Source organism: Dermatophagoides pteronyssinus, unplaced genomic scaffold (genome assembly GCF_027571235.1).
Source record: "Dermatophagoides pteronyssinus isolate colony J.1.1.1.1 unplaced genomic scaffold, Derpt_VIB-CSIC_2022.12 sq0028, whole genome shotgun sequence".
Classification (NCBI taxonomy): Eukaryota; Metazoa; Arthropoda; class Arachnida; order Sarcoptiformes; family Pyroglyphidae; genus Dermatophagoides; species Dermatophagoides pteronyssinus.
Genome location: NW_027461552.1, coordinates 416,101 through 427,389, shown reverse-complemented (window position 1 = coordinate 427,389; position 11,289 = coordinate 416,101). Strand labels below are relative to the sequence as shown.

The window sequence follows — 11,289 nt, the reverse complement described above, 5'->3', positions numbered from 1 at the left end:
CGGCGCGCAACGATAATAAGCTCACGTTTTTTTTTCGTCTTCTTCTTCACTTCATCATGTTTAGTTGGTATCCTGACTTTGTTTGGAATGCACAAGACTTTTGGCCATCCGGCTAAAAATAAAATTTTTTTTCCTTCTCAAAATGTTTAATATGTGTGTGTTCGATGCACAATTCGATAACAATTGATTGATTTTTTTTGTTCTTGGATGTTGGCCATTTTTTTCTGCTTAGTTTTTTTAATTTACGAATTTGGTTTCATTTTTTGGTGTCAAATTTAAACGGTGACAAATTTCTTAAAGAAAAAACATTTGTTTGTTTGTGTTTTGAATGATGATGGCCTCATTGAAAAATCTGTGATATTCTATTGATGATCATCCATCGATCAATCAATCAATCGATTTGCAATAATTTCGATTAATATTATTTCGTTTGATTTCATAATGATTATAATCATTGATGAAAATGATCACCACCACCAACAAATCTTTTTCAAATATTTGTGATGAACAAAACAATAAAACAATATTACACATGGATCATAATCATTTTCATCATCATCATCATCAAAAAAATTTACCTGATGATGATCATTCCATCACTACCACTGACATAATTAGTGGTCCTAGTTTTATTCCGAATTTTAATAATAATAATAATAATGATTGTGATGATGTTGATGATCAAAGGCGTTCATGTTTCAACAAAAACAATCATTATTATCATCAACGTAGACAACGACAACATTTAATATCATCAATGTTGTATTCATCGTTATGGCCAAAATTTCAATGTCAATTTTTTTCAACAAATAATTTAACGACGAGGTCAATAATACATCAACCATCAATAATAAGTCATTCTCATCATCAATATTCACATCATCATCATTATTATCATAAGATAGCCATATTTTTTATAGCTATCATTATTATTATTATAAACAACAATATACAAAATAATAATCTAGTGAGCTGTATTCTGGTCAGAGATGGTTCCAATGATTATAATAATCGTCAACCAGCACCTGTTAAAGGAAAAAGTTAGTTTTGTTTGTCTTGTTCAATTCTTTTACAGTGTTCAGAAATTCAGATCTCCATATGTTTTTTGTGTGTGTGTGTGTTATCTGCTTAAATCCGATGATGATGATCGATCTCAAATTTCGTTAAAGCTGATAAATTGAAAATAAATTTTATTATTTTTTTGAAAAATTGTTTTTCCCTCTCTTTCTCTCTCCCGTCTTGTCAAGCACTGTGTTAATCTTGGTTCTGGAAAATAAAAAATTTCAATTCAAACAACAAAAAAAACAAATTCCAGTCACATATCAATCGATCTCTTACTTAAGCGATCCATTCGAGAATTACTTTCGTTTGTCACATTACTATACATGTCTCTGTGTGTGTGTTTTTCTCAAATCCATTTTATCATTAAATTTTAAAATGATTTTTTTTATTGCAACGTAAAAATAAATAAATAAATAAATAAATTTCTGCCTGCTTAGCATTTATAATCATAATAACAAATAGTGATGCATCTTTAGCTTCCATACACATCACAAACACACAAAGAATGATCTTCGAAACTAAAAAAAAAAAATCTTGCCAAACTTGTCCATGTTTGATGATGATCTGACTTTGTCTGTCCAATTCATTCGTTCGTTCGTTCGTCTGTTGTCGTCATCATCATCATCGAACACACATAATGATAATGGTCAATCGTAAAGAAATTGGACGTTTTCGAATTACACGAAAAAAGATTTTTTTTTCTTTCACTTCGGTTCGATTCGATTCGATTTTAGTTTTCGTCGTCGTCGTCATTTTTTTTCCCTTACACCGAAAATTATAATACCACTGATTTGACAATGACGATCGACGACTTTTTTTTCCTGCTAAACATTTTCGAGTTGTTGTCGAAATGACCACATCTTTATGTCATACCACATACTGATGGTATGGTGACGATGACTATATCAATGAAGAAGAAAATTTATTCATTCGATTCCATTTCTTTTTCACTGATTACCATTTTCCTATTCTTACTTAGGTTCTTGTATCAGTAGAAAACAAAACAAAAAATAATAATGGAAAAAACTAAAGATTTTTTTTTGTTGTTGTTTCTTGGCTATAGTCACTTTTTGACTTATTAAAGCCAACAATTTATGATTGTAAGCATACAGACACACTATCGGATCAATTTTTTTTTTGTTGTTCAAAGTCAATTGCATTTGAATACCTGTTGTTATTATTATGACAATAAGTATTTAATCAGCTTGCAATTATTGCTTTCGTAAAAAAAAGGTTGCGAATCAATCGGATTGATTCTTGAGTTGCATAATAAATTATTTACCCTTAAAGGATGTGTTTTAAACTTGCCATTCTGACTATTTTTTTTAAATTAACATCATTTACTTTTTAAGAAAGGAAAACACTATGAATGAATTGATTAATTAATTTTATTTTTAAAAAAATGATATTAATTTTTTCACTTTGAAATTCTTATTCTTAATAATAATCATTATAGTATGTATTGGAACCAATGGCCGTATGTCGGTACCATCGAATCGTGATCATCATTTTCAAAATCTACGAGATCGTTATACAAATTGTACATATGTTGATGGAAATCTTGAGCTAACATGGTTACAGGATAAAAATCTTGATCTTAGTTTTTTACAATACATACGTGAAGTTACCGGTTATGTACTTATATCACATGTTGATGTTAAACGTATTGTATTGCCTAACTTACAAATTATTCGTGGTCGATCATTATTTAAACTAAATGTTCGAGATGAAGAATTTGCATTGATGGTTACATTAAGTAAAATGGAAAATCTGGAAGCACCTTCATTACGAGGTAATTAGAATATTAGTTTTATTTATCTCTTTTTGTTTTCTGTTTATTCATTAAAATATTTCCTAATACCAATACAATTTTTTTCAACAAATTTAGACATTTTGGTTGGTAATGTTGGATTTTTCAATAATTATAATCTATGTCATATTCGTACATTGAATTGGGATGAAATACTAAGCGGACCTGGTGCCAAAACTATTTATGTGTATAACTTTACTCAACCTGAACGTGCCTGTACGTATTTTGTAAAAAAAATAAAACTCTAAAATGAAATTGTTGACAAATTTTCAATTATCAATAGGTCCAAGTTGTCATGAAAGCTGTCCCGAAGGATGTTGGGGTGAAGGACCACTAAATTGTCAGAAATTTTCGAAAATAAAATGTTCACCACAATGTCATCAAGGTAGATGTTTTGGATCGAATCCACGAGAATGTTGTCATCTTTTCTGTGCTGGTGGATGTACTGGTCCGAAACAAAGTGATTGTTTGGTAAGTTAATACTTTTGTTTTTGATAGCAAATTGTCGTTTTCTGTTCAATATAATAATTAAAATTTTCATCGCGTTTAAGGCTTGTCGCAATTTCTATGACGATGGTATCTGCAAGCAAGAATGTCCACCAATGATGCGTTACAATCCAGCTACTTATTCATGGGAGGTGAATCCTGAAGGAAAATATGCTTATGGTGCAACATGTGTCAAAAATTGTCCCGAACATTTACTTAAAGATAATGGAGCTTGCGTGCGTAGCTGTCCGGTGGGCAAAAAATCCGTCAATGGAGAATGTGTACCATGTGATGGACCATGTCCCAAAAACTGTCCTGGTGTTGATATCGTACATTCTACAAATATTGATTCATTCAAAGGATGTACAATTATTGAAGGATCAATCACCATATTGGATACATCGTTTCAAGGCTATCAGGAAGTGTATCAAAATTTTAGTTTCGGTCCACATTATCAGCCATTTCATCCAAGTCGATTAGAAGTTTTCAGCACTTTACGAGAGATTACTGGCTATTTAAACATTCAGGCATCACATCCAGATTTCAAGAATCTTTCCTATTTTCGTAATCTGGAAACAGTTGGGGGTCGAACATTAACAGAATATTTTGCTGCCATTTACATTGTCAAAACATCGTTAACATCGCTTGGTTTACGGTCATTGAAACGAGTTGAATTTGGTTCGGTAGCTATATTAGAAAATCAAGATTTATGTTTTGCTAGCCAGATTGATTGGAGAAAGGTAGCCAATTCATCAGCTCATCATATATTGATGCAGAGTAATCGAAATGAAAGCGAATGCCGTAAGTATTTTTTTTCATACATTGTTCTAATCGAATGTATTTTCCAATGACCCTGATTGTTGTTGGTTAGTCTTCGATCCTATCTAGTTTCCCATGGCCTTATAGGTCACCACAGTCTAAATTTTCATAGTCAGTAGTCAATATTGTTGTCTGTGCTTGTGTGTGAACATAGGTCATGTGTGGTGATCATTTTTTCTCCCCATATCCACATCAACAATCTATTTGTTCTCATTGATCGTGATCAGATCGAAACAAAGAGGGAAAAATTTTTACTCAAATAATGATTTCTTTTTTATTTGATTTTTTCTTTTTAACTATTCACAGAGGCTGAAGGTCTAGTTTGTCATTCTGAATGTGCTTCAGATGGTTGTTGGGGTGCTGGACCAGATGAATGTGTATCCTGCAAATCATACAGGTTGGGTGAAACCTGTGTTTCGAATTGTAACTCATCACTTGGGTATGTATACAATCCTTACACGCAAATACAATTTTGAATGACATAAATGCTTACTCTCGGTTTTTTTTCTAATTGCTAGAATATATGATGCTGGCGATAAAATTTGTAAACATTGTCATGAAGAATGTGATGGTGCTTGTTCAGGGCCTGGACCACGTAACTGTCAGAAATGTAAACACATTCGAGATGGACCGTTCTGTGTACGAGAATGTCCAGTATCAAAATATCCTCAAGATGGCCAGTGTAAATCATGTCACGAAAATTGTGTATCCGGTTGTACAGGGCCATTGAATAGACTTGGTGAAAGTGGATGTAATAGCTGTGAGAAGGCAATTGTTAGCATGTATGATCCGAATGTCGTTGAAGAATGTCTAAAAGCCGATGAACCTTGTCCGGAAGGATTCTATCATGAGTATATTGGCCCTCAAGAAGAAGGCGCGCTCAAATCATTAACTGGAAAATCGGTTTGTAGAAAATGTCATCAACGATGTAAAAATTGCACAGCGTTTGGTATACACGTATCCGTATGCGAATGTTTACGATATAGTTCAGGTGAACAATGTGAAGATCAATGTCCACGTGATCATTATGCCGATGAAGAACATCATAAATGTGTAAAATGTGCAGATGAATGTCGTCGTTGTCGTGGCCCAACTTCTAGTCATTGTATTGCTTGTAGAAATTATCGTGTTTATCTGGATGATGACAAAAAGACATTTAATTGTACGGCCACTTGTCCTTCCGAGAAACCATACAAGGTATTTGAGGATAAAAATGAAGATCCATTCTGTTCGGATAAAGATCCGAATATTATGTATGGCAGTAATCCTGAAGAAGATCCATGGCCTGTAATTATCGGCGGTGGTGCTGTTTGTATCGTTCTGTTTGGTGTATTTTTAGCCATATTTAGCTATCAATGGCTTCCAACGAGCCCGAACTAAAGAGAATACAATGAAATTAACTATGCGTATGACTGGCTATGATGATAATGAACCTTTAAAACCATCAAACGTCAAGCCTAATCTAGCGCAGTTAAGAATTGTCAAAGAAGCTGAACTACGTAAAGGTGGAATTCTTGGCTTTGGAGCATTCGGTACTGTATACAAAGGCGTTTGGGTTCCTGAAGGCGAGAACTTCAAAATACCAGTCGCTATAAAAGTTTTACGTGAAGGAACTCAATCGAATACGAATAAAGAATTTCTTGAAGAAGCCTATATTATGGCCAGTGTTGATCATCCTAATTTACTTAAATTGTTGGCTGTGTGCATGACATCGCAATTGATGCTCGTGACTCAACTGATGCCCTTAGGCTGCCTGTTGGATTATGTTCGTAATAACAAAGATAAGATTGGTTCGAAACCATTACTGAATTGGTGCACTCAAATTGCTCGAGGGATGGCTTATTTAGAAGAGAAAAGAATGGTTCATCGAGATTTGGCTTTACGAAATGTTCTATTGCAGACACCCGGATGGGTTAAAATTACTGATTTTGGCTTAGCTAAATTGTTGGAAATAGATGAAGATGAATATAAAGCAGCTGGAGGCAAAATGCCAATCAAATGGCTTGCTTTAGAATGTATTCAGCATAGAATCTTCACGCACAAAAGCGATGTGTGGAGTTTCGGTGTAACAGGTATGTTTTGATTACATCAATAATTATGATTTGCAATATTTCATCGAATTTTAATTTTTCTAGTCTGGGAACTTTTAACATATGGTGGAAAACCCTATGAAAATGTCTCTGCGCGTGATGTTCCGGATTTATTGGAAAAAGGTGAACGATTACCACAGCCAACAATTTGTACGATTGATGTTTACATGCTAATGGTTAAATGTTGGATGATCGACCCTGAATCACGACCATCATTTAAAGAGCTGGCTGAAGAATTTGCCAAAATGGCTCGTGATCCTGGTCGTTATTTAGTTATCAAGGTGATAAATTGATGCGTCTACCGTCGTATACGCAACAAGATGAAAAAGAATTGATAAGATCATTGTCGATGCCTATCGAAGGGCCAGAAACCATCATGGATGCTGAAGAATATCTTCAACCAAGTAAATCATTACATGCATTCAGTGGCTGCAAACAACAGCCGCCTCCGACACCAATCAAAAAGTTCATGGATGATCGTGGATTTGAAGGTGATCCCATAAATGGTGGTTTAATTTTTAGCCACAACGATGATATCGATTCTCGATTTAACGCTGCTCAACATCGACACTTGGGTCCAGAAGGTCAATATAATAATATGTTTATGCACAGTTTGACCGATTCATATGGAACGAATCGAATGTCATTAGTAAATGGCTCGAATGGTCATCATTTTCGTGATACAAGCCATAACTCAACACTTGATACGATCAAACTTATGGATAAAGGTTAGAAATTTTACATAGTTTTTGAAAGTGATTTATTCATGTTTATATTTTTTTATTTTAGGAGAATTAAATGAATTGATTCGTCGAAATATGATGAATGGTCAAGCAACTTTAGAACAATTCAAATTTAATTTACCTGTTGATGAAGATGATTATTTAATGCCATCACCTGCCGGTCCAGTTGTGAACCAAGTAACTTACATGGAAATGATAAATGGGCGAGCCAATGGAGGTGAACTAAGAGGTTATCCGATCAATTTCAATCCCAACTGCCAACCATTAATGCCACAAACTTGTATCGAAAATCCAGAATATCTATTGATGAACAATCGTGTTGATCATGAATACGTTAATCAATTATCACCAACGGCGCCTTCGATTACATCTGCTCAAACATTTCCCTTACATGGAATGATATCACGTCGTAAACCATTATCATCGACTTCCTCATCAGTCACATCAAATTCAGCGTTCCATTCATTACAAGGTTCGTTTGGCATTCATCCAAATAATGCCGGTTTCATACCGTTAAATCCAAATAATACAAGAAAATTCAGCTCAAGTGAAGAACCTGAAGAATCTTCCGATGATCATCAATATTATAATGAATTGGATTGGTTACAAAGAGAACTTCAGCCATTAAGGCGAAGTGAAACCACAGTTTAATTTTGATCCAAATTTGTGAATAAACAAGGAATGTGTATACCTTTTGTCACATAATTATAATTATCGACTTTTTTTTGGCATTCAAAAATTTTTTGTTTTTTCTCAATTAACCTGTAAATAACAACAATGTTTTGTAAATATTTGCCATGATATTCTTTGATTCTAGCTGCCATTGTTTTTCTCATTTCTGTATTTAATATCATTTGTGTAATTATTTTGACTGTGTATAATAAAGTTATTCATTTCAGTTTTAATATTCAAATGATTAATTTGTTGCCCTGCTGATTGTTTCTGCCTGTGATCAGTCAAGAATAAATGACTGGACTGATAATTTAAAAATGCTTACTTCAAAACAAGTGCTTTTTCAGACAGAAATAGCAAATATGTATCAGAATGTTTTCAATTTGCCAATATTCAAATACATGCAGAAAATGTTCATCTTGATTTTTTATGATGCAAGATGATAAACATTTACGTCAAAAAAAATTGAAAATTTTCATTTTTTTTTCAAATCAATTAGTTGATTCAATGCAGGCAAAATGATGATAAATTTATGATGCTGATGATAATGGAGAGACAATTTGATATTTTTATTCTGGAATTCACATCACAATTGTTTGATAGTAGTGATGATCGGGTTATTCAGGCTGATTTACCTCAATGTTTCACCATCATCATCACTATCAACATCATATACATCATCTTCAATTATTTATAACATATTTATAAATATAAAACAACAGTGGAGATCAAATCATTATTATTGTGAATCAATTATTAGGTCCAAATCTATTAAAAATGAAATAATTAATAAACAAATTTTTTTTTGAATTAAGCTCACTTACTTTAAGACTAAAATCCCAACTAGAGCTGGCCAAAGCAGTTCCATCCGTCGAAACGCGAACACAAGTTACCCTATTCTCATGGCCATATAGAACACATAGGCGATGACATTTTAAAGTGTCCCAAACGTTGATTGTATAATCATTATAACCAGCAAATAGTAAACGACCTGAAAATGTTAACAAAAATCATCATTCATTAATAATAATTTAATATTGATGATGATAAACAATAATGATGATTGATGTCATCATCATATATGCTATACATCTTTCTATCATCGTTTCATTCTCATTATCATTAAATGCTGATGAAAATGATTGAAAACACACATACCACTAATGGAAAAATCGACCGAATTGACACCGAAAATAATGCTTTTTTTTTGAATAAATGGCAACTTCACGATCTGCTCGCAGATCAAACAGACGACACTATATATGAATAAATTGTCATTAGTTATAATGATAAATTAATTTAAAAAAATGAATTAAGTAGGAAAGAGCAAAGAGTAATTTACCGTCGCATCATCAGATCCGGTTATGATAGCATCACCACTTGGAAAATATTTCACACAATTAATATCTGCATCATGCCCTTCGAATGATTGAACACATTGGCCACTACGTAAGTCCCATATAAGAGCTTGTCTATCACAGCCCTGTGATCCGCGAAGAAAAATAAAAGATTATTAACAATTAATTGATTAATTCGATAATAAATAGTGCAACATACTGCAGAGACGAAAGTATTGCTCATTTCAGAAGGAGATAAATCTATCGACATAACATCTCCAGAGTGGCCATGGAAACTTTGTATCAATGTGGCACATTCTACATCCCATAACGAGCACGTACTATCACCGCTACCCGTTAATATCTGAAATTAATTGAGAAAAATTATATTAAATTCAATTCAATTTTAATAAGTCTATGATACTTACTTGCTGATCGGAACCAGGAAATAAACAGCAGGACATGTATGATGTATGTGTACCTACAGATCTCTTTTTTGAAGAAATATCATCATCACTGTAGGTCAAAGGGTAAACCGTAACTTTATTATCGAGACCACTATGAGTTAAAGAAAAAAACATTTAAAATTGTTCAAAATCATAAATAATAATAAACATACCCACAAGCGATGAAATTTCCGGAAGGAGCATATGCTGTTGACATGACCCAGGTAGTTGGTGTCGTAATCGTATGTTCCTGATGATAAAATATATTGTATTATTCTTTCGAAAAAAACAATTATAACAAAAGAATCCTACCTTTGTGCCCGTGAATGCATCCCAAACAATAACACGACCGTCTTGTGAACTACTGACCAGATGGCGATTATCATTAGACCAATTACAAGATAATACTTTTCCTATATGGCCTTTAAGATGTCTACGTGGTTTAATATTCATTACAGATATTTGATCTAAACGATTGGCAGCGGAAGAAACTATAATTAACAAAAAATATATAAAGTTAATTATAAATTAACAATGTAAATTTACTCAGGTAATTCAACATACATGATACATCATTCAATTTATTTCGTTCTTCTTCTAATCGTAATTTTAATCGTTCTAATTCTTTTCTTAACGATTCAATCGTTGTTTCATCATTGGTGTTAATAGTTGCTGTTGTCGTTGCGGTTGTAGCTGCTGTTGTGGTCATAGCGGAAGATATTTTATTGAATTCTGATGTAGTTGAAGTTGGTGCTGTCGTAACCGTCGCAGCCATTGTTGTTATTTTAGTTGATCCTGTATTATCTTTCGATATTAATGATGATGATGACGATTGTTTTAAATTAGATGTGTTCGTATTCGTCTTGATTGAAATGCTTGACGTAGTATTGAGTGAAGTCGACATCGACGTCTTTGCCGTTGTCGTTGATGATGTAGTTGATACCGGCTGTAATGGTGATGAAAGATGGATGGGTAATTTTGAATTTGTACTGTTGATGTGTTGTTGCTGTTGTTGTTGTTGTTGTTGTTGACTATCATTTAAACGACCATTGTTGCTGTTGGCACCAGTTGTTGTCTCTCTTGTTGCCATCATTATACAATCAGATCATAAAAAAAGATCCACATGTACACACAAACAATTCCGTTGTGTCATGGGTATTATTCTGAATTTTGATTTGTAAGATAAATGTTTATTTGAATGATAATTTTTTGAGCTACACTCAAACAAAATGGAACATAAAAATTGGGGTCTCTTGTAGATTAGGAACCCCAAAACACCCTTTTGTAGATTAGGAACCCCAAAATGAACTTCTTGTAGAATAGGAACCCAACCCATAGTAACTCAATGCAAACTTGCTACATACATAAATAGAATAAAGCAAATGAACATTCCTTGGTTTTTAATTAATCAAACTTAATCTCGGCAGGTTAGGTTAGGTTAGGATGGGACAGTTAGGTTTTCCGGGGAGGAAAACCTAACTGCTGACAAAAATATCTAATTTAAAAAAAAGATATGATGTATTTCGTTAGAATTGTAATCGTTTCGTTCCTTATTAAGGTTCATGTAGATTAGGAACCCCAAAATGAACCTCTTGTAGAATAAGAACCCAAAACAGCACTGGGGTTCCTATTCTACAAGAGATCCGAAAATTGTAATGATGAATACGGTAAAATAATCACTAAAATAATGCTGTAATTAAATGGAAAAAATTTTTCCATTGCAATAAATTTGAATCATGATGATTAATTAAATTTTTGAATATTATATTTTTAATCAATTGATTTTAACAAAACTATCACACAATCATAAAAAAAAGAATTAAT

The 11,289-nt window shown here is 33.0% G+C and overlaps 2 protein-coding genes across 2 annotated transcripts; one reads left to right on the top strand and one right to left on the bottom strand.

Moving 5' to 3' along the window:
* The first annotated feature begins 226 nt into the window (after positions 1-226).
* On the top strand, positions 227-7,915 carry Egfr (epidermal growth factor receptor). The gene is given in 11 exon segments (XM_027341943.2): positions 227-1,040; positions 2,519-2,854; positions 2,951-3,088; positions 3,156-3,343; positions 3,424-4,159; positions 4,484-4,616; positions 4,696-5,539; positions 5,541-6,249; positions 6,313-6,540; positions 6,543-6,995; positions 7,057-7,915. Coding segments are annotated over 11 exon segments (4,953 nt in total). The 5' UTR covers positions 227-457; the 3' UTR covers positions 7,662-7,915.
* Positions 3,423-11,287, bottom strand: LOC113792071 (guanine nucleotide-binding protein subunit beta-5-like). Its single transcript, XM_027341944.2, is given in 10 exon segments — positions 3,423-8,450; positions 8,507-8,673; positions 8,841-8,889; positions 8,891-8,938; positions 9,025-9,165; positions 9,240-9,383; positions 9,448-9,577; positions 9,639-9,715; positions 9,778-9,956; positions 10,030-11,287. Coding segments are annotated over 10 exon segments (1,476 nt in total). The 5' UTR covers positions 10,559-11,287; the 3' UTR covers positions 3,423-8,438.
* Positions 11,288-11,289: the final 2 nt, after the last annotated feature.